This window comes from Parasteatoda tepidariorum, chromosome 6, assembly GCF_982258835.1.
Source record: "Parasteatoda tepidariorum strain Cologne lab strain chromosome 6, Ptep-v5.0, whole genome shotgun sequence".
In the NCBI taxonomy this organism is placed as follows: Eukaryota; Metazoa; Arthropoda; class Arachnida; order Araneae; family Theridiidae; genus Parasteatoda; species Parasteatoda tepidariorum.
Window position 1 is genome coordinate 18,827,363 of NC_141760.1, and position 25,578 is coordinate 18,852,940.

General features: G+C 28.1%; 1 protein-coding gene across 2 annotated transcripts; it reads right to left on the reverse strand.

Moving 5' to 3' along the window:
* Positions 1-500: 500 nt before the first annotated feature.
* On the reverse strand, positions 501-24,508 carry LOC107454075 (1-acyl-sn-glycerol-3-phosphate acyltransferase epsilon). Of its 2 annotated transcripts, none has more exons than XM_043045607.3 (10): positions 24,165-24,508; positions 23,501-23,696; positions 19,818-19,896; positions 17,636-17,751; positions 15,135-15,221; positions 14,198-14,288; positions 13,598-13,762; positions 7,343-7,466; positions 3,465-3,693; positions 501-1,013 (listed from the first exon to the last, which is right to left on the reverse strand). In XM_043045607.3, the coding sequence occupies exons 1-10, from the start codon at positions 24,239-24,241 to the stop codon at positions 975-977; spliced, it is 1,203 nt and encodes a 400-aa protein (XP_042901541.1). In that variant the 5' UTR covers positions 24,242-24,508; the 3' UTR covers positions 501-974. The 2 variants fall into 2 exon arrangements, with proteins under 2 accessions (XP_042901541.1, XP_042901542.1); XM_043045608.3 differs by lacking the exon at positions 24,165-24,508 and adding an exon at positions 23,800-24,112.
* Positions 24,509-25,578: the final 1,070 nt, after the last annotated feature.

Sequence of the window (25,578 nt, forward strand, 5' to 3'; positions counted from 1 at the left end):
TCGCTGAAAAAATCTCTTAAATATAATTTTTTTTTTAATTCAATTAAAAAAACTTTTTTAAAATTCAATTTTTCAGGATATGATAAACAAATTTTGTATAAATTTTGTATTCTTCCAAGTAAAATTACATACTTTTAAATGATATAAGAATTTGTATACCTTACAATTAAAAATTTTCAACTATTATTATAGAAAATAATATATATTTACTAAAACTATTTTTTCGCCTGGACTTATCTTTGGATAAGCTAATTTTATATTTGTGTGCAAAAAATTTTCTATTAGCTTAAAAAGTTCTTGAAATATGGTAAAATACACTAAGTTTTGTATTCTTCCAAGTAAAATTACCTACTTTAAAACGATGTAAAAATTTGTATACCTTACAATTCAAATTTTTTTACTATTATTAAATTAAATAAAAAAATTTTACTAAAATTTATTTTTTGCATGAATTTATCTTTGGATAAGCTAGTTTTATAATTGTGTGCAAAAATATTTCCTTTAGCTTAAAAAATTCTTGAGATGTGGTAAAATACATAAAAAGTAAAATTAACATTATGAGGTGTAAACTTCAGAACACTCTCCGGACCAAACTATGGAGGACAATATTTCATAGATTGCAGCTACTCTTTATATTTTAAAGGTCAAAAATCCGAATTAGATGGGAAAAAAAGAAATTTTTATTTAGAGAAAGTGCGTTTTTGTGTGTCTGATTTTGTAACTTAAAATATCATCTGCACTATTTAATAAGCATATTTGAGGTCACCCCCTCAAACCATTTAATAGAGTCCTATAACGTGATTATCTTACAGTTAGATCAAAAGTTATTCAGGGTAGTCCTTTTTTGAAACACTGTACATTTAAAGTAAACAAATTTTAGATTTGATAGACTCTTCAAAATAGCTATCATTTTTTATGACTAAAGAAATACAGCATTAATACTCTTGTTTTACAATTTAGGCATGCACGTGAGTTTAAAGACACAAAGACCAGAAACGGCAACATTTCACCACCTGTGAATGTAAATAGATAGACAGATCAAATGGTACAATAAATTAAATTTTAAAAAAATGCAAAATATATTGTGATGTCTGGAAAATTGTTTAAAATACGTCAACCAATTTCATTTAAAAAAAAATGCATATTATCATAAAAGAATGCATAATTTTTCTGCAACAATGCTCCATGTTAAAATTTCAAATTTAAAGAAAAGATATATTTCTGACATTGTATCAACTTTCAACATCACAGAAAAAGAAAAATACACTAACCTAAAATACTTCGAGAACATAAAAATAAATAAATACGAACATTTTTTTTTTTTAAAAAAATGCAATATTCTCAGAGCATAAGAAAATTTTCTATCAATGGTCTGAAATAGGGGTCAGCGATGTTTCTGAAATTAAAAGTCATTTTTTCCTATTAGAATAAATTATTATTATTTTTTCTTGCAGATCTAAATGTAAATACATACATCAGAATATTCTAAACAATATAACGATTATCTGCTGTGAAATATGTATTTATGAAGAAAACTAAACAATTTATTTAAAATAGTAAGAGAACATATAACTGCACTTATTAAAGAAAACCGGTATATGTGTTTTTTTAAAAAACTAATTAAAAAAAATTATTTTTTTTTGAGCTACAAGAGCAACAAGTCGCCAACCCTTGTCTAAAAGAAAGACATAATAAAAATGCAAGAGACTCGAAGCATAATTAAATCATAATTGATAAAATCATATTGATGATTATGATTTCACCAGTATCTCATGAATATAATATTGATAAAAAAATTAAATTAAGATTTTTGCCACGAATGAAATTAAATTAAATTAAGATTTTGCCACGAAATGAAATTATGTGCATAAAAAATTACATTTTAATTTAAAAATTTTTTATTGACTTGGTTAAATGATGAGGTAGATAATTAGTCAATAAAAATTAGCAAAATAATACTAAATTAAAATACTAAAACACACAGTAAAAACTAAAACACAAATAATACCAAAATTAGCAAACAAAAATCAAGAAAATGGATAGAATGAGAAATGGTGATTGAGTTCAATATTTTAAATTGTCACAAATATAAAGAGACGAAAATGAAAAGAAGAAGTACAGTACAGTATAAAAACAATTGTGCAAATGTAAGTATAATAAGAATAAAAGATTATGCCAACACACATGATAGTTACAGTAAAATAGTGTGTAACAAATCAAAGTGGAAGTCTATTAATGATTTTGATTGTAAACAAATTAAATCAATTGAAACTGCAAAAGATAAAGTAAAAGATAAGTTGAAAAAGTACCCAAGAAAATTTATTGAGTTAAAAGTGGTCATGAGCAAAAGAAAGACAGAGATTTTAAAACCTACAACATATCTATAGTAATTTAGAATAAAAGTTTAAAAAAGAATCAGCTAGAAGCTAAATACAAAAGTGTACAATAAATCACAAGACTATTGATGATTTTTATTGCAGACAAATTAAATGATTAGAGACTATAAAAGATTTAAGATATCGCCTGCTAAAATATCTTTATGCTAAAGGTGTAAATAAGTTTTTTTTTAAAAAAAACTAAAATTATAAAACCTACAGCAATAAAATAATAAAATTAGAAAAAAATCATCTGACCTAAATAACGTATAACAAATAACAAGCCTATTAATGAATTTAGAGTAGATGTAAACAAATTTTTTAAAAAAAGCCTGCCAACGATTTAAGATATCACATGCTAAAAGCACCTATAAAAGATTATGAATCTGAAAATAATTATAAGCAAAAGAAAGACTAAAATTCTTAAAAAATCATCACAAAACTAATTATTGCAAATAAAAATAAGAAAAATTTAGCTGATCTACATAAAGGCACTAATGAAAGAAAAAAAATTACAGAATATCGGTAAAAATTTTAAATTTCAATCTGATTAATATTTAGGAATAAATATGCATCTTAAAGAGCAATTTTTATATAAAAAGTCAAGTATATTACTCAAGAAATTGAGCATGGCACTATCTTTGTAGAAATAGATAAGAGAAAAATGCAAGCAAATGGAATTATCTTTATGTGAGCATCATATAAATTACAATATCTACAAATTTCAATTATCGACTTCTACAAAGAATTATTTACAGAGACATTTTTAATGATAAGTTTTGATTGTGAGTGCCTACTTTTACTTTTATAATACACAACACATCTAACATTCTTACTTTCGAATTCTAACAGCCTTTACTACAGATCATTCACTAATTAAAATCTCAGCTAATACTACAAATATTACACGAATGCATTAAGTAGTAAGAATGTTTGTTCCAAGTTTCTAATAAAATAAATATTCAGATTTAAAAGAGAATTTAAATGGTTTCAGTTTCCTACGACTAGACTTTCTTCAGACTAGCAATCTGCTTTCCAAAAAAAGTAATAATTAATATTTCAACGCTATAAGCAAACAAGTCAACATACAGATCGGATACCCAGCCAGAAATATCCGAACATTGTTCCAAAGGCCCAAGTTTTCCAGTAAATGGATCGTCCATAAGAGGTGAAAACAAAGGGAACACTTATGCTCATAAGAAACAGTAGACATCCTAAATTTGATAAATGCCTAGGTGGGGATATGAATCCGTTAGACAAAGGAAACATTTTGGACATGGACGGAGAGTGCTTCCCATTGTAATATGCATCAAGCATCCTATGGAGAGAAGAAAGTATTAAGATATTACAATAAGGTTACGATTGAAACTACAATAAACAAATAATAGACAATGATTAAAATTATGATATTTTTACTAATTTGATCTCTATTAAAAATAAAAATCATTGATCTGAATGATTAAATTAAAAAAATAACAAATAAATAACAAATAAATAACAATTATTCAGATTATTTGTCATGCCCAAATGAAGGAAAACAGACATACTAGTTTCAATTAAATTAAATAATCAAGAGTCTTCCTTGGTGTTGACACACAAATGGGAGAAGTAAAAAGGGGAGGAGCAAAAATATTACAAACAAGATTCAACAAGAAAAAAAATTGTTTTACCAAAAGAGGATGAGATGCCTCCTAGTAGGCAAAATAAAATTACAAAACATTTTTCAAAAAAATCAGAAAATTTTTTGGAACATTACTTAGACTATTTTTCTTTTCTTTTTTTTTTTTTTTAAAAAAAAAAGGCAAACAACAAACTTAAAAAAGTATAATTTGGCTAACATCCCAACTCTTAATATTAACAACAGGGTCATTAAAGTTGGTAAAATTTAATTTGCTCACGGGTAAAAAAAACACTTTTAACTCCAATTTATTTAAAATTTTAGCGATTTGGGGTTTAATACTGGGATATTAAAGTAAAACAAACAAATTTAAGTTCAAATCTGAGGATTTACCGAAATGTAAGACTAATTTGTAGATAGTCAATAATACTAGAAGGAAATCCACGGTCAACAGAGAGAGAGACTTCTTTTTTATGTTGCTTACTCAAGGTGCGCAGCCAGATTTAAAAAAAAAAGACCTTTTGACAAGGTGCGCACCTTTTAAGTACTTTTTAAGCACTTTTCAAAAAGAAAATCATTATTAGGATCTGTGCAGTAATAAAAAAAATTTTCCATTGTTTAAAGTTCTGAATTTATAAACATAAAATAAATGAAATTCAAAAATATTTTCAAAACCTTTACATAATCATGATAAAATAACTAGTTTCTGATAAATATTGCAAAGAAAATTATTAAAATCATTAATTTTTCGTAATTTAGAACAACAATCGATACAGAAAAGAAAAAATCTCTTCTTAAAAAATAAAAAATTGAGCACTTCTACAAACCCCAAATAAAAAAGCACCTTTAAGGGCTTTTAAAAAACACAAATAAAAAATAAGCACCTTCAAGCACTTTTAAAAACGCTACACACCATGTTACTACATGGTTTTAATTTATTCATTTATCTTAAAGCTATAGATCAATAGTCCGAAAAACGTTTGTTGGCAATAACCAACAACTTTTTAAAAATGTGGTTAACTACAAAGACTTTTTTTAAAATGCGGTTAATACTTTACTTATTTTAGGAGACGAACTTTGTAGGAGAACTTATTTTCCACCAGGTTCAAAATGGTTTTGAATAAGACAAATTGCTTATTTAATTAAGCACAAAGAATAATTAACAATTATTTATTCTTGTTTACATGAGTCAGTTAGTTCTTCTAAATCATTTTTTACTATTTTGTTCTTTTAATCTTTAACTTTTTTATGCATTTCTCAACAGTGCATATTTTAGAAATGCCAGGAAATTAGCAAATATTTGCAAGTTTGTTAAGAGTTTAAAGCTCTTTTATTTCCTGTAAGAAATAAATTACATAAAAAATTACAAAGAAAATATGCCCCCTTTCATTTTAATAACATGCACACATTCTTTCAGAATTTCCTGAGTGTTCATTCATATTTAAATGTATGGCCGAAATGATAAATTAGCTTTTATTCGTAACATAGTTGTAGCCTAAGGTGGGGGGCACACTTTTTGTTTTTTCAAAAACTGCTCATTTATTTTAAGTTTTATGCATACATTTATATAAAAATAGACATACAGAGAAAAATAAATGTGCATATATACATAAAACTTAAAATACTTCCTACACTACTTTATTTAAAAAGTTGTGCACTACATTACAAAATATGAAAAACAATAGTGACTACAGTAGTTTTACTTATTGTAGTTTACCTCTTCCAATCATTGTATAGTGAACAGTTATAAAGCAGAATGGCAGTTTTTGGACAAAATTAATCATTTTCGCAATCACCGAAATTATTAAAATTTTAATTTATACAGAGTATTATTTCAACAAAACTACGAGTCAAACAGTCAGACAGATAAAACGTTAAAAATTAGCATGATTTAAGTTTCAAAAATTTAATATTAACTGTTTAAATAAATAAAAAATATTCTGTTTTATAATTGAAACTGTCAATCTATTATACATGGAATACCTAATCCATGCATCAAATCAGTATTTTTCAGACTTAAATGACTCTCACTGGCATAACTATTTGGACCTAGCCTGACATGAATGTCACAGGAATTGTCAGAATTCTATGAGAATTCTTTTGATTTGAAAGAGGACTATTTTTACACCAAGCAAACGCTTTTTATTCTTTTCAAAAATCAAGTAAAAACTAACAGAAGAAAATATTTATTTAGTTGAAAAAAATAATAACTTTTTTAATAGGAGAGTTTTTTGCATCACGGCACATAAAAAAAATTCACTCTTTAATGGTTTAAAACAATTAAAGTAAAATAGGCATTAAAAATGTAATGCAGTATTGAACAATGGCATTTGTCATTATTGCTAAATATTTTAACTGATAAAGCAAAAAATGATTTCTTTTATAGCAATCAAAAAATAAATATGAATTAAATGGGCATCTCTAATCATGAAGATATAAAATCATAATATTCAGATATCTTTTTTTTCTTTATTCAATACTGAAAATACAACTAAGAAAGCTATGCATGAAAGGTAAAAAAGTGTCCAATAAATTCCTAGCGTATGAACTTCAACACAATTTTAAAAAATTGACAACATTTTTTTACTCTAGAGGGAGAAGGAAGTGTCATTTAGTATAATTAAGATGAACTACAACACAATAACAAAATATAATATTGTATCATGCAAAGTCATGTATTTTGCTAAATCTTAAGTCTACCATCTAGGATTATACAAAACTACGTGAAATATTAGGGCAATTCCATAATACGAAGGACAACTTAGTAAAAAAATAAACATTTAATAAAATCGATCCATTAACAAATTTCTTAGTTTATTTTATTTGAGATATAAAATAAAAAGTAGTAGTTTTTAAACATTTTGTAATAATAAATAAAAAATATTTATCAAAATTTTAATATGGTTGGCATCTATAACATCATTTACAAAAAAATTGCAACATCAGTCACAAGAGCTTTTTCTTTATGTGGCACTTTTTATATGTCATTTCTTGTACTTTCAATGTTTTCTTTTAATTTGAAGCTTTTTTCTTTTTTAAAGATATTTTTTTAAAAATAATTCTACTATTGTTAATAGAAGAAAAAGAAGACCAAAATAAAAATGTGGTGAAACTCTATGTCCTTTCTAGATAAAGTCAGTCACATTTCATTTATTTTTTTCTTAATGTAACATTTATAATTTAATAGATACATAATATTAGGCAATTAAAAAGCTTCAAATGTAACTATTTTTAAAAATTATTAAATATATATCAACGAAAAAGAATTAAAAATAAGAAAACCTATCAAAATGTAATGTCAGTCAACATGGAATTGTCCATTTGAGAATTTATAAAAAACAAAACATACTTGTCTTTTTCTTCAAATATTTTGTGCAACCAAGATCTCAAATCACTTTCATTCGCAGGTATACTGCACATATCGATGCGATTAATGTGAATATATACAGCATCACAGCAACCAGTCACAAACTCTGAAATAAAAAATGGGTAAGATTAAAACGAAATTTATCATATTTATACTATTGAATTAGATTTTTTAGATATTCACAAAAATAATTTGCAACATTATTTCATTTTACGTAGTTTAACATATTTAAAAATAGCTTATAGTACAATTTATCAAGAAATTTAATAATTTTTACGAATGCATTCTAACTTTTGTATTTGTAATAATTTGTAGACATAAACTAGCAGAAAAATATTTTTCATTAAGTCATAAAAATTATATAATATTTATTTACTTATTATTTCTTTAATTCCATACTAAATTTGATGATTTATCTGGACATAAACCCAAAAATGCAGAATTAAGCACAATCTGTGTAGAAAATCAATTAATCACATGAATACTATACAACTAAAATAGTTATTATTGATATGAAAAAATAATAAAACAATTAATATTATCGATAGTTCAATAATTGTATGTGAAGTTTGATTAATCATTAGTCACATCATAAGTAGATTTAATTTTTTAATTAAATTTTAATAAAAAATATATCTAACATTAGAAATAGGCAAAAAATATCATGACAAGAACAATATTTTTCAAATTGCAAACCTTTAACAAAATGCCCAAATTTTTGAAAAAATTAATTTTTATTAACTTTAAAGAAGTAAAAAAATTAATGACTTCTTTCGTTGAATATTTTTAATATAAGGTAGTATTCTCACAACCGTATTCTGAACTTATTTTGGAACCACGATCAGGGATTCAAAACCGATTAAACTTGGTTTGAATCTAAATTTTGCATCCATAACTCTTTGAACCGCAATTATAATATGAAACACAGTCAAAGTATCTCGTAAATTTCAAACCACTAATATCCGTGGTTCAACACACTTAATCTCAAAGTTCGGATAAAAGAATCAATGTATGTATATCTCTTAATTTCTCGAAAAGTCGTAAATAAAAGTAAAAATAATCTTTTCAAAAAGATAATTGAATTTATAAAATAGATTTCATTTCCCTTTTAAGTATTAAATATGATTATAAATAACATAATTTTTAATTAAACAATAGTAAATAAATATGCACCAAAAATTTTTAAAAAAAGGTTGATTTTTTCATTTGGTTAAGAATTGTTCTTGAGACTATATGCACTTTTTTTAATCCATTGGTTACATTAGTTTGTTACTAATATGCGTTAAAATAGAAAAATACAATTATGTATCACATAATTATTATATATATAGATATATCTTATACTATAATACGAGGAATGGTTGCCAAGTCGAAAATCGCCCCAGAATTAAGAAACTCCGGTAAACTTGGGGGTCTGGGGTTTTTGGCCATGAGGAATCGATTGGCGCCGGTTTTGAAGCGCTACGGTCGAGCAGTTCGGAGTTACAGATAGGATATTTTCAAACTTTATTAGTTCGCCATAATGGCTATAGATACTTTTCTCCACTCTTATAAATGTATGCTAATGCGAACCTTACAATTGAAATATTAATTTTCGACAATTTAAACCAATAATATACGAAGGAATTAATAATTTAATTGTAAGGTTCGCATTAGTTTACATTTATCAAAGTGGAGAAAAGTTTAACTTTTGTGTTAAAATCACCGTCAACAAAGTCCGACATTTCAACATTCATCAGATTTCAAGCTACATTTTCAACATGCAGAACGCACCTCTACATGAAATTCTTCAAGGAGCCGGAATTTTGGAACAACAAGCGATCAACTCAATTCTACCCGCAAATGGACAACTAGAAGTTACCGTCATTGTCAGAATGCTTCTCCATTACGCCGAACAAGCTTACCCGACCGTCAAAGTTGCCATACTTAACCCTGAATTTGTCGCACGCTTCTGAGTTTGTCGCACGTTACAACAGTGGATGGCGCTTATGAAGGAATGGCTCTTCTCAACGATATCAGCGACCAGAACAAGGCTTCCAACTATCTATACGGCGTTCAACAAGGATTCGACGTGCTACTCATTCCCATTCACAAGAGAGCTCAAATGGATAGAGGCGAGCACTGGATGCTAGGAATTTACGAAGCAAGCTATGGAGAACGTCAACTATTAGTCTGCGATCCAGTCGACAACCCGCTGCCCATCGATGCTGTTTTGAGAAAAATACTGCGACACATTTTGAATACCGTTGTTACGAATGAAAGGCTGAGAGGATGCATCGTGAAACCTCGCAACGCTTACAACCACCAAGATGACGCGTCTTCCTGCGGAGTTTACATCGTCTTTTATGCTCGACAATACCTCTCTCATCGACGCCTTTTCCTGGACAAGAATTTTCAAGAAGCGGATGAACGGAAGCAAATTTACGAATTCGTTGTGAACAGTGACCAATTGAACATGTCGGAACCATCTGAAGCCGCATCTTTCACATCTTCGACCAATATGCACGCTTTGAATATCCAAGACCCGATGATAACGCCGTTGCGCCCGACAAGAGCAGTCAAGCAGCATAGCAAGGAACGAATCTCGGATATATTGATGGAACTTAATGCATCTCAACGAGAAAAATACCGCGATTATGAAAGACGCAGACGAAAAAACGAAACAATGAGAGGCCGCAACATTCGCCTAGAGGAACAACGCCGCCATAATGAAAGACTCCGTAGAGCTGATAATACGAGGAACACTGAACATGCGCGTTGATCCCGAAGAAGAAGAATTCGCGAAATACCTGCTAAAGCTCGGCGACGGGGAACTCGAAGTGAATGAACTCGGCGAAATAGAAGTCCCAGAAGAAATTCGCTCTGGTGGTAACCTCATCGATGAAATCTTCGGACCATGCCTCAGAAGTGGGAACTACGAAGCAATGAAGAATCGCGCTATTCTTGCACCATTGAACGACGATAAGGACAAGATCAACGAGCAGATTATCGCTATGCTTCCAGGCAAAGAGAAGACATACACAAGTTTCGACTCGGTAAAGGATCAACATGAAGGGGGAATTCAATTCGCGCCTGAATTCCTGAACTCGATCAACATCGCCGACTTGCCTCCACACAATTTGAAGCTCAAGAAGAACGCCATCATCATGCTTCTCCGAAACTTGGATGTCTCTGAAGGAATGTGCAGCGGAACACGATTGATTGTCACCGAACTTTGCAACAACATCATCAAGGCTAAGATCATCACCGGAGAACACGCAGGCCGACAAGTACACCTTCCAAGGATCAGGCTCGATTCCAGCAAATCACAGCTTGGCGCAACTATGCAACGGCACCAATTCCCAGTTACTCCAGCATTCGCCATTACGATACACAAGTCACAAGGCCAAACATTCGAATTCGTCGGCGTGCTTCTCCTCACGACGGTCTTCGTGCACGGAATGCTCTACGTCGCGTTTTCAAGAGTCAAGCGTCAAAGTGCGTTGAAGGTCCTGCTGCCTCCTGAGAATCCAACCCACACCCGAAACATCGTATGGAAGGAAGTCCTGAACAAGAGAAACTCACCAGCCGCACCTGCCTCTCCGACAAGAAACTACCTGGACAACATGGAAGACTTCGCAATCGATGATTAATGTTTATTATGTTTATGCTGTTATAGGTTTATAATATGTTTCTTATGTATGTATACATGTTTGGTTTTTCTAAATAAATTTGTCAAAAATATTGAACTTCAACACACTTCAATATTTACACTGCTCACTTTGTACCATTTCTTTAATTGTATAATTTTTTGTTATCAATTACATTTTATTTCCTATGACTTTTCAAACTTTACCTTTGTATAGAATAGTTCCCTTTCCTTTGTTTAGATAGTTTACAATGGTGCACTTTAACCGGTTATCTTTTCACCAATGGTTTCACAAATTTTCTTATGGCATGTATTGTTTTGATAAATCACAAATCAATTAAACTATATTAAATCATATTAAACTATATTTTGAATAAAATAAAATGTGCAGTCTTTATCATGCAAAAAATTTTGAAAAACACTTAAAGAAATACAACTATAAATAAGAAAAAGTAAATCAAACTAAGCCCAAAAACTCTGAATAACATAATAACTTAAAACAATAAATGCAAATGAAACAATTTATTTATTAAGCAACTTACGAAATTAGTAAAAATTGTGGCCAGCGTTCACTACACATTACAGAAAAGAAACAACATAAGCAAACGTCTTTTTGATGCAGGAAAACCAATCAGAATCTTGTTTGAGATCTAGGTTGAAACTCTAGTTGGAAAAAACCTAGTTGGAAGAGCTACTGTTCCAAAATACAGATCCCTGAAGTCTATCTTCATTTGAAAAATATAGGTTCGCTCAAACTCAGATCCGAGCTGGAGATTATGAAGAGATTCAAAATACGGTTGTTGATGTTACAGTACTAGGTTGAAACTCTAGTTGGAAAAAACCTAGTTGGAAGAGCTACTGTTCCAAAATACAGATCCCTGAAGTCTATCTTCATTTGAAAAATATAGGTTCGCTCAAACTCAGATCCGAGCTGGAGATTATGAAGAGATTCAAAATACTGTTGTTGTTGTTACAGTTTCAAATATTTTAGAAAAAATGTGAACATTTTTTTCTTTCTGTTTGGGAGGAGGGAAGATCTTTATAAAAAAGCCCTTAATTTATAAAATTATAAAGAAATTTGTCTGAAAGTCTTATTTGATATGTGGAACCAATATTTAGCTTTACTTTTATAGATTTTGATAGGCATACCTTAAAATTGATATTTCCTTAGTTTGAAATGTTAGACCTTAAATTTGTAATGTTAGAAATTGAGGGGCAATGTGCAAAAGAAAAATGGAGCACCCTGAATAACTTTTGATCTAATAATTGGATCTTCATGTTAAAGGAATCAATTTTAATGTTTCGAAAAGGCAACCTCAAATATGCTGACTAATTAGTGCAGACAATATTTTAGTACATTTTAGTATAATAGTTTGCTCAGTAGTGTGGTCCAAAGTTTGGAACCCTTTTAAGTTAATTCTTATTTTTAACATATTTCACCATATCTCAAGAACTTTTTAAGCGAATTGAACAATTTTGTATACATTTATGAAATATGTTTATCCAAAAATAATGCCATGTAAAAAATAATTATTAATAATTATTTATTATTTCATTAAATGATAGTCAAAAAAAATTTTTTTGTAAGATAAACAATTTTTTACATCATTTTAAAAAAATTTAATTTTACATAGCAAAATAGAAAAGTTAAACTTAATCAGTAGAATAGTTACTAAGTAATCAAATTTCCAAAAAGTCTTATATTTGAAATTTAAGTTTAGCAATAACTAGGAAATTATCAGAATCATAACATGCGCCTCAGTAAGCTCTAACATCTTGAATATCTAAAGAATGTCTGGCATTGACAAGTACACAATTGATCGGATTTTGCATCTTCCCATCAGGTGAGAGCCGTGAAATTTTATGACTTGGTTTATGATTGAAATAGGTTCTAGATGTGGTCATGCATGGTTCAGCAGTAAAATAGATTAATCTTTGTTTATTGTAGTTTGTATTATGATGTAAACTGTATCTTCCAATTATTAGGCTAAATTCGTCCTCTTTTCCTATTTTTGCATTTTTATCTCACAAAATGATTTTTAATGTCATGCATTGGACAGGTTCTGTATACCACATCTAATTTTTCATAAAAAAGTCTTTTTCTTTTATACCTTCTGTAAGTGGGTGGGCATTAATAATGTAACTGATAGACATATTTGTACGGAGTTTAAAATAACTTCAGTTTCCCTGATTAAAATTGATGTAATAATATGAAGTCATAATACAGAAAGGACCCAAAAATATAAATATTTACTCTATGCTAAAAACACTAGAGACTAATTTTGAGAAAGTGATGTTTTAATTTTTAAAAAAATAGACAGGTGAGTAACTCAATTGATTTTCGATAAATAACACAAATCAAGGTAACCAACTGATTGTTTTTCCTAATTAAATAATTTAAAGCAACATAACAAAATTTCAAGTGTTAAATAAATCAATATCTGCAAAATTTCCAGTGTTAAATAAACCTAAGTTAGAGGAATTTTTACATACTTTTTATTTATTTATCTATTGAGCATTTTGATTATGACAAGATTGAATAAAAGTATTCATAAAAAAAAATGGTACATATTTCAAAACTTTATAAAAAACATGAAAATAATTTTTACCAAACATAGTGGGGGCTTTTGTTCGTATTGTTCTTTTACCACCTTTTGTACAAGAGTAAATCACAGTTGCATCATAGACGGCATCAAGGTTATTTTTCAAATTTTCTAGTGTTAGATGGAAACCTCTATATTTAGGCGTGAGCACATGCTTCAAAGGCACTAAACCTACAAGAAGATAATTATTGCTGTCAGCGAAAGTGCATAAAATGCTTGAACACTTTTAGCCAATGCAAAAAATTCAACGACAAAAAAAATTGTTGAAACCTAACATTAAATGTTAGGAATATTTTAAAGTTAAGTACATGTTTTCACGTTTCTGATTGACAAAATAGCAATTTTAAAAGATAATGTGAAATTTCTTTAAAAATTGCTATTATTGCCAAAGTGCATAAAATGCTTGAACACTTTCAGCCAATGCAAAAAATTCAACGACAAAAAAAATTGTTGAAACCTAACATTAAATGTTAGGAATATTTTAAAGTTAAGTACATGTTTTCACGTTTCTGATTGACAAAATAGCAATTTTAAAAGATTATGTGAAATTTCAAAAAAAGGTTAATTAGGTATATTTTAAATACAAATCGAAATAAATATTGTAACCTCGTTCTCTTGCAAAGGCTTGACTTTTCTCAATTACATTTGGCATTTCTGGGTTATAACGAGTTCCTTCTGGAAATATCACCATCCAAGTCTAAAACAAAATACAAACATCATAAAATAAACTCTAATTTTTTAGATGTAAATAAAAAAGAACAATAAAAGTTTAAAGAAAAACTAACCAGAAGACCTTTACTGATGGAGAATAATTCCTAACATTGTACATGAAAGAAACTTTCAATACTTAAATGAATAAACTATTATTGCATCACTTCAGATGTTGACTTTGAATCCAGTACAGAATAAAATTTATATGTTTCTTCACAATAAAATCTAATTTCTAATTATTTTTTAATTGCAGAAAAAAAGTACTAAGAAAGGATCAAAAAAATTATTATAATATTTCCAGAAATACTATTAAAGAAAATATTTGTATTGTTAGCATTGCAAAAAAAAAAAAAAAAAATTCTTTTACCAAGATCAAAAGTTTAGTTGATCAAATCTTCCTTTCTCTAGCAAAAACTGAGTTTTAAATCATTTTAATCTTTTATAAAGCAGAATCTGCATATAATTCTATTTAAATAAGTTCTAAATATATTTAAAACTATCTTTTTCACTTGAAAAAAAAATACTATTGCAAATAAAATACATAGTTTTAAAACAGAATCTGCATTAAACTTGAAAATGTTTTAGAACTACAAATTTCACTTTTGAAAAAATATATATAATACACAATTTACAATAAATGAGAGATAATTTATTGTAAATTGTAATTAAAAAATGGTATTGATAAAATGGTGATGAAAAATTTTAAGAATTAATTGATAATAGCAAATAGTAATCATTAAGAAATACTAAGAACATAGCAATTCAAATGTTAATGACAGAACTATTCATAAAAAAAAAATTTGTTCAAATGAAAAAATAACATGAAACTTACGGGAATTCTTTTATCTTGCAGGCTATGAAGAGAAGATATCATCTTATTCGAATCAAAATAATGTCTTTTCACATAAACACACCCATGCTAAAATGTCAAAATAAAAAATATCTTAAAATTCAATTTGATAAAATACGAGTTAGGCACTTGCAAGAACTGTGAGAATGTCACATAAAAGAAGCTTACATTGTATAGAATATTCGGAAATTGATCAATGAAAAAGTAAACATTTTAGAGAATTATGCATAATAGATAATGAATATACTTTAAAGTAAAAATTACTTAATTTATCATTCTTATCATGTAAATAACAATAATATGAAATACACCATACAATAATAAATACCACAAGAATAAATTTAAACTAACAATAGAAAAAATCAATCGGGCACCGAAAAAACTTTTACTATGAAGCAAAAAAGTAAGACTTTAGATAAATTTCATCTGGTGTGGTTACCAATTTTTCAATCTTTTTTTCATAACTCCCCAATTTCAAACAATTTTGAAGCTGCTTATTTTATTTTATTTTATATCCGCCGTTGAACAGCTGACCTAATTTTTGGGCTTACAAATACTAATGTTCAATTCTGTAGCCTTGTAATTTTGAACCAATCCAGAAAAAAAGGAAACTCCTGGATCAGTACCCCCAGAGGTATTGATTTGTTATGGGAACATGGAGGACTTTGAAACTCGACAGATTTAATGTGTATCAGTCCCCATTTACTACACGAGGAGTCTTCGGCAGGCAAGGTTCGAACTCACTAACTGTTGGACAATGGCCCAGTGTTCTACCAAACAGGCTATCCCGGCCTTTGAAGATGCTTATTTTATTTCGTTTTATAACCGTCGTTGCAAAGCCGACTCAATTTTTGAGTTTGCGACTACTAATGTTCAACTCCATAGTAGCCTTGTAATTTTGAACCCAATACAGAAGACAAGGGAACTCCTGGATCAAGTATTGGGAGAAATTTGCCTTCGTGGAGGACTTTTTGATGGAACTAACCCGCACATGGAGAGGAAGACCACGAAAACCTCCCATGGTTAGCCTGATGTCAAAGCAATTCTAACCCATGATTCGTCTACCACTGAGGATATTTCAGGTCAGCACTGTGGTCGGTGCAAGCCGGATGCGGAATTTGTATCGACCAGCCATTGCCGGGATCGAACCCCAGTTCACCTTATTGGATGGGGAATGCTCTATACCCTAAGCCAGTGTTTCCCAAAGTGTGGTATGCGTACCCCCAGGGGTACGCGTTCTTATGCGAAATATCTTGCAACATATGAAAATTTTATTTAAAAACAAAACTAGCCAAGAAAATTTACGATTACATGTTTTTCTATTGGCTATTTTTGGCAGAATTAACAGTTACTAATTCGTGTTGTCAACAGCCAGTTGTGATTTTTAACTTTTATGCATTTTTTACAGTAAAAAAAACAGTCATTTTTTTATTAGGGGTACACAGCGTTACGAAAAATTTAGAAAGGGTACTCAAAATTCATAAATTTGGGAAACACTGTCCTAAGCCATCTGAAGATGCTTATTGTAACTACTTATGGTACTTTACAGCTACTTGAACCACAGTGTTTATTTAAATGTTGTTAGAGAGAATAACATCTCGCCCACTCAAAATGTGATCTTTTTGACCAAATATATGGATTGGCATCTTCCCAGTTTTCTTCGATAGCAGCCATTCCATGTCATAAATTCTCAGGATAAACCTACAAAATCTTCCACATATATTTAATAAGTGTACAAGCAGTTACCATTTGCTTTTCTTGCTATTTAATATTCTGATTTTCTACTTTTTGATACTGTACTTAACTTCATGGAGTTTAGAAATGTATTTTTATTGTTAAATGCTTTTAGATTTCAGTTTAGTTGTGTTAACAATAATTAAATAAATTATACTAATCATTTAACTTCTGCCTTATGCTGCTTCTGTCGTACGCTCTAGAATCATGGCTTTTTGAATCATGCATAGGTATCATGCTCTAGAATCATGCATACGCTCGCTAGTCGTACGCTCTCGTATAGTCGTATAGTCGTACGCTCTAGAATCATGCATAGGTATACACAGGGAACCATATTTTATATACCATGTAACAAAATAGTTAAGACATAGCCAAGAGTCTGACACTAGCCACAACTCGACAGCAAACACTGAATTTTTATTCAAGTATTATTACAGATATTAAATTTCAATAATGATATAATCTACAACTCATTTATCTAATTAGTTAAATAAATTTTTACAGGTAAGAGACATAGTGCTAGATCTTCAGTGAAATGAAAGTTCACGAATATATGAAATCACAACAATCAACACACAAAGAAAAGTCACACAGTTAGCACACAAATTATGATCTTAATTTTACATTACGATGCTGAATTCCTTTAATAAGATTTCTGGTAAACCGATTTTCAACATGAATTATCAAAAATAATGCAATTTTTTTTTAAATACACAGATTCATTTTACACATACTTAATTAACACATACCTCATAAAAATAAAACCCATACAAAGGAACAAGCTGTAAAGAATCCTTCATGACGTATCTTACATGGCCAATGGACTTTTGTCGATCTGCAAGCATGTGGACAATTACCCAATCCACTGTAAAAATAACAAAACAGAAGTATTAAATTTTGTCAGCTTAATTAAATAAAAATCACAGCATTTCAATTCCTTCGACAGATATTTTTGCAAGAACTGTTACAAGCCTACAAAGATAATCAAAAAATCACAATACTTGTGAATTTTCAGATAGCATAAAAAAACATGTAACACAAATATATAATTGATTTAAGTTTTAATACAATAAAATAGAAAAGGATTCTGGGAATTCTGCTTTGATAGTAATTTCTTTTCCTAACCTTTTTCATATAAAAAAAAGATGGAATAAATAATTATTGGCCTAATGTTCTTAGAATAGTAAGCTTAAAGTAGTAATAAGCTTAGAGTTCTTTTCCTACCATTAGAATGTCTTTATTAAAAAAAATTTATAACTTCCAACAAATCTTTTCTTATCATATAGTGATCTATATTTAAAATTATATTTATGTAGTAAAAAGATTTCTTCAAGAATTTTTTTTCAATTAATGCTAAAATTGTATAAGAAAAGTAGAATTTCATTTTGGACCTAAAACACTACCAGTAATGTGTCATTTAAAATATGAATAATGATGCTTATATCCATAGATAAATTAATTTCTTTTAGATTTTACACAGTTTTTGATGCAGCTTCCTAATATACTGGAATTTTAAAGTGAAAATTTTATCTCCTGGTTTCATGTTTAGAATCATTCTAAACTGACAAATGTAGGGTTCACACTGACAATGGAAATTTAGTGGTCCAATATAACAACCTAGGTATTCATTTAATGGTCCAAAAATATGGTAAACAAACTTGAGAAGAAAAAGAAAGTCAAAATTTACAATTGTATGATTTATGTTATGGTACACATTAAAGTTATTAATTGCTATCTACTACACCCTAAAACTAATTAGGTTTATCAGCCCATAATGATTAAAGATTAGAATTTATTAAAATTAAGTGGAAAAAAAAGCTAAAATAAAGTTAGTAAATCGATTCAACATAGAGATTAAAATGCTGAAACCAAATAAGTAAATGAGGAAAACAGAGAAAGCAAGAACTAACAAAATATTATACTAAAATTTATCTAAAAATTCTAAATACAGTTAACTTTAAAAGAGCAAAATATCATGTTTTATTAATGAATAATTACATCGTCAGTACATGCAGAAATACCAGAGTTTATGGTACCACATAAGAGAAATTTGTATACAAGTTATAATTGTTTTTCTTACATCTATCAATAAGTGACATAATAAAAGTTTAAAAAGCAGTTATTCCATTTGAAAAAACTTAAAACTAAAACCAAACGTATTCCTAGAATAAAATTAACACAATTTTTTTAAATGCATGTATTTCAATGCAAAAGAAAAACTATTTTTCATTACTATTTTGTAATTTTCGAATATAATTCAAGACGACAATATTGTTTCCCACGCATGACTTAAGCGACATTCATAGAACATTTGGCGACATGGTGGCATGAATCCTTAACATATGTGAAAATTTGTTAACTTACATCAGATGTCATTAAATCAGACTTCAATGGGTACCAATAATTTAAATAAACTAATTATAATTAAATTCATCATATTATAATTCATTATATACTGTGTATTCATTATATACATAAATTTTAAGTAGAATACTTGGAAATAAAAAAAAATTACAATTAATTTTAAAAACAAAACTCAGTATTAATGAAATACTATATTAAAGATTGCATTAATTAATTAATGTAACACTAATTTTTTACAATAAATATTAAATTATATAAACAGTTGTTTTTTATTAAAAATTTATCAAAAAGAAAAAGAAAATGTTCCTCATTCTGGTGTATGGTTATGTTTGCTATAAAAAAAATTACTGTTTTTGGATGAACAGTTTTAATTAAACAAAGGAAAGTCAAAGCAATCTTTATGTCAACTACAACCTCAGTTATAGACAATCTTGTTAAGATCATAAAGTTGGTCACCTGGTGATTTGATAGTACACTGTGTTGATCGTATATGCCCACTGGTCATATACTAAAACAAAGTTTTAAAAAATTTAAAACTATTGTAAATAAAATCCTATATAATTATACCAGTGCTTTGATGATTGCTCATATAGATAACTCTTTCTGGTTTTGATGTAACTTCTTCCACGTTTCCATAGAGAAATACCTGCAAATATTTTTAAATTAATAAAAAATTGCAAAAATAAATTATTAATGATCTTAAGATAACAATATAAAAATATAACAATAAAAGTATAGATAAAGTAAAGATGAAGATAAAAGTATAACAATATAAAATCTTATTCTCAAGCTAATTTTATTCTAACTGTAGTTTTTTTTAATATGAAAGATTAGTTATCATTCCAGGTAGTGATTGCGATGACTACGAGCAATATTGCGATGCGAAAAATATGACAATATATATTTTGGCACCGATTGTTCCTGACGACCAACTTTGTCAAATCATTTTGATATCTTCCAAGCTTATTTTTACATAGTAATTGATCATAAAGAAATAGACAAAATACAGATACAGTGAAACCTCACATTACAGACACTCTAACAAAATGGATGCCTCTCATTACAGACATATTTTAAATTCCCAGTGAATCTTCTATGAATAAACCATTATGTACCTTCTCCACAAAACGGACACTCCCCTAACTAGACACAAACAGTGATTTATGACCTGAAACATTACTTTCCATCTCTTCAAACTGGATGACTAATTTTTCTAAATTTGAAAAAATATATATATTTCTGCTTAAAATTCTATAAAAAAAATATGCAAGCTTCCACCATTTTTAAAGCATACAATTTTTTTTTCCTTATCCAAAACAAAAAATATTGTAAAGCTATTTCACTACTAAAGAATTGATCATTTTCCAGTCACCTTTCTTAATCTTTCCAAAGAAGGGAGAGAAAATGATAATCCTCATGTGAAATATTTCAGACAGTGGCATCTTTTGATCTTTTCAGCTGGAGGATACTAGTTATGAGACCCCACGAGCTAATATTATGCCTTAAATGCTCTCCATTCCTCTCCCCGACAAAAAATTCCTTTCAATTTAGATACAGTATTTAACACAGCAGGGTTTAAAAAAAATTTAAACGGCCAAATTTAGTGATTTAAATGTTTATATAAATACAACATTTAGTTAGACATTTCACAGATGCTCAACTGTGAATATAACAATGCCATAGGGCCTTGAGCCTTACAGGTATGCATTGCTACTTACCTACTTTTTTCTGCGCATTGTGAAAAATTTATCTTCTAGGAGGCATTACCACGTTACCTATCAAATGATGGGGAGGTGTTCGCGGTGCAAACCTAATAATTAAACCCTCTGAGGAAATGAGGTAGGACTAAAAGCACCCATTTGGTATCATATGACTAACTTAAATGTATGCGTAAATGGGAAAAATATACCGATTTCTCTGTAGATACATCTAGAATTATTTATATATATAAACTTTTTGTATCAAAAACAATATTTTTAAAGTTTAAATAAATATCATTGTAAATAGTTAATTGTAAAAATTATTTCTATATCATTGCAATTACTTCAAAAATAATTTACAGCGTTAAACTTCAATATTAGAGTATCCATCCCATAAACGGACAACTTTCGTAAGAGGATAATTTTTTTGGTTCAAAGATTGACTGTTTAACAGAAGTTTCCCTGTATAACTTACTGCCAGCAAAAAATTAAACAATATTTAAATTTAAACCACAACCCAATTTATTATCAGATTCGGCAAAAATGGTTGACAGGTCAATACATAAATACCTATATTTTTAAGCATTGGATAATGTACATTTGAGCTGTTTTCCATTACTATGCAAAATTAAACAGATACTGATTATATTTTTTAAAATATTTAACTATTATAGAATGTTACTTAATTACGATATTCTTAATATTTTATTTCACTGAAGTCAGAAGAGAAACATAAAATAACCAGTGTTTAATTCAGAAATGAGACAAAAAAAAAAAGCATTATTAGTGCAAACAAGTATTACATGTTTGCTATTTATTTATCTTTATAGAAGTAATAAAATTGGACTAAAATAAGAATATGCAAGAACAGAGAAAGGGTTTTTCATTACCGATGCTTACCTTAAACTTTGATTCTAACTCTGATATTGTAAAGTATTTAACATTTTTATTTATATGTTTTGAAAAACTATACTTCAAAAAATAAACAATAAATTCAAAACCATCTTAGTCAGTTTCCTTTAATATTAACTAAGCAAAAATCAAAGTGAGTTTTACTTTATGAACACAAAACCTTATAACTGAAATAATATAATCCTACAATTCTTACCCAAGTTGTATGGTTGGTTAACCATATAAAGCTAAACCCAGTAGTGTTAGCTTCAAAAAAATAAGACAGCTTCTAGGCTACTTATTTTTTATTGATTTTTAAGCCAAAACCTTGAGTTTGAATTTTAAAATTATTAAGAGTTGTATTTATCTGCAACAAGTTATTCCATCAGACTATTATTTTTAACTTTTTTAATAATTAGAATACTATGAAGTGGAAAAATAAATTATGTCGTAAAAAGACAATTCAATGTAAAATAAAATTGTACATTTTCTACAGTCCATTTCAATCTTAGAAGTTAGTTACTATTTGCACTGGGTTAACCATAAAAATAATGTTAGTTACCTTACCATTATAAAAAAATAAAAGAAAAGAAAAATTAACAAATGAATCACGAAAGTTTATTCTTGACTTTGAAATATTAGAAAAAAGTAAAAATTGATGAAATATTTTTAGAAGACTACAAAAATTACACTCTAAATATTACTTATGTTTTAGAAAATCTGGTATACTACATAAAACCAAATATCTATTTACTATTTATAAGCATACAATTCTCTCACATAATATATATTTATTATTTATACTTTTTATTAAAATAATAGATAAATTTAGAAAAACTCAAATCTTATCAATTTACTTATAACTTGATAACAAACAATGAAAAACAAAACAATTTTAATATTTGTGATAACATGTATAAGTTCTTTTACTCTTTAAATCACAACAGCTAGTTAGCAAGCAATTATAATAACAATTGTTACTTCATAAAATTTATTTGCTTAAACATTTCATATTTACTTTATAAGCACCCTATAGGGACTAGATATAGCTTTAAATAACAGTAACATTTGTGCACTAAAAACAATAAATATTACTTTCAAATAGAAGTTACAACAGGAACTGCATTCATTTTTATATATTTTTTTCAGTTTTTATACATTGTACATTTAAAAATAGTCACATGGGATTTTTTTTCTCATATCATATCACAAATTTTAAAAAATTACTATAACTAACGGACAACAATGATTGCAATGCAATAAATAGTAAGAAGTAATTGCAAACTTAAAAAGAAATTTGATCCAACTCAAAATGTGTAAAATTACTACATATCTAAGTATTCAATTAAAACAAGTAAGTAGTTAATAAAAATACAATAATATAGAAAAATTAAAACATTGATAATTTGAAGACTTAAATGGAATAACATCACACTTTATCAATCAAGTAAAAAATTTTAATAAACAAAGTTATAACAATATATTTTTAACTATTACAAATCTAAGTGTAATATAGCGATTAGAATGACATCGTTTAAGTACTAAAACATCTTAATAAATAATATAGTTTTTAGATTAAAAATATAATTATACTACATTTAGGTTATTACATAAATAATTAAAAAAATTTTAGCATTGACATTCGGATACGATACTCACTTTTGTACCAGCTACTTGTTCAAAAAAGAAGAGAACGAACTTTTGATACACAGAATAATACATATCATCTCCATACTGATAAATCCAATTAGGTAAAACACATGTTAAACACCTCCACATAACCCAAACAATAAAATATTGAGGAACAACTCCAAACATGACGATTGTCGGCACTACCATTTTTACGTGTTTTAAACTGAAACAGAAAACGATAATTGTTAGAACATAAAAAACGTCATTCATGATAATCTAATAAATAGCAGAAATGTATAGCAAAGATATTAAATAAAGAGTTATACTTCATTTTAAAAGCCGGCACTCGGATCAACGTGCAACACATAGCTAAACCGAAACTAACAAAAAATTTCTTTGCCGGTCATTGGTGTCACCATTCCACCAGTGTTGAATTTTGTTCTATCATAATTTAAATTTAAAAACTGATTTTAGACAATCCTAAATTTAGACAACAGGATCAAATGTTAGGAAAAATTATATTTTGTCTCGTGAAATAGCTTTAAAATCAAAAGTATATTCAGAAAATGCTTTTTGTTACCGGCTGGTTATCCCATTGCGCAATTTTCACATCGCTATCGATTTACATTCGTGTCTAGCGGGAAAGTTACATTGTAAATACTGTTTGTACGTATAAAATGAGAATACTTACCATGTTTTAGCGGTAAATGTATTTTGAAGCTCTAACATTTTGATAAATAAACAAACACCACAAGATAGAGAATGCATTATGAAAACATTGGGCTCACTCTAGCATTGTATCATTTCCCTGTTTTGGGGGCTAAATCCATAAAATGTAGATGCACGCAGGTAAATTTTTGGACGGTCGCCAGTGGTAAAATACAGATTAACAAAATGTACGGCATGCAAATACAAATTCTTTACAATGATGAAGCGCGAAAAAGTCGAAATAATTTTCTGTAATGACTCCGGTTACAATTTCATATTTTATTTTAGCCAACGTCGCTAGAGAAAATCAATGAAAATGCAATTAACACTGCCTTATATAAGATTTCGCCAGACGATGAGAAAAATAAAGGTGTTGTTTCATTTATCTCTCTTTTTCTCTCTTCAATCTTTTCTCTTTTTTCCTCGTATTTTATCTGGCACTATGGCCCACTTATAAATCTCAAAAAAAAAAAAAAAAAAAAAGGAAGAAAAATAAAATCGAGTCTCCTTCAAAAGTTAAGAAGTAAGAAAGGAATAAAGAAATAGCTATTTCGATAATTTGAAATATATATTAGAAATTTAATGAAGTAATTATAAAATATAATAGCAGATTACTTTTAGCTTAATCATTTTCGCGTTAAAATTTCATTGAATCAACGAATTTTAAACATTTTAACGCGCGACTTTTTTAAAAAGGAAATCCATTTATTATACTGTAACTTATTCACTACCTATTAGGCTTAATATAGATACTTCATTACTTTCATACTAACAAATATAAATAGTAGAAAAGTATTCTTCTTTTTTATACATACTAACAAACATACTAACAAATATAAACTTCACCCCCCCCCCCCCTCTATAAAAAATTTATAATCTAAAAATCTTTCTTTTGCACCTGCTGTTAATTTAAATATCTTAAAATTTTTATCTTATATATCTTATCTTTTAAAAACTAATCCTGTCTGCCTGCCGCATTTTGAAAGAGGGGATCTAAATTTCCCAGATGAAATTCACTTTCAGATCGCATAACTGCATTACTTTAAACCGAATATCTATAGAGTTTATTTTGTGTAGCAGTATCACGTTTGGTATAAGAAGAATTTTCCCTTTAAAAAATGTCTATTTAAAAAAAAAAAAAAAGAAGATTTTTTTTTTTTGTTTTTTCTTTAATTTTTTAAAGTATGATTTTTGTTATTATTGTTGAATTCGAAAAAGAAATATATGTATATTTCTTCTCCGGTCCAGCAATATTGCTGGACCAGAGATTTTTTACACCACGTTTAATATTTCCAAATATTTTACTTATTTTATTCTAAATAGGTCAAGCTAAAAAAAAAAAAAAAAAAAAAAAGAAGGAAGGAAGGAATAACAAAAGTTAATGTATGCATACTTAT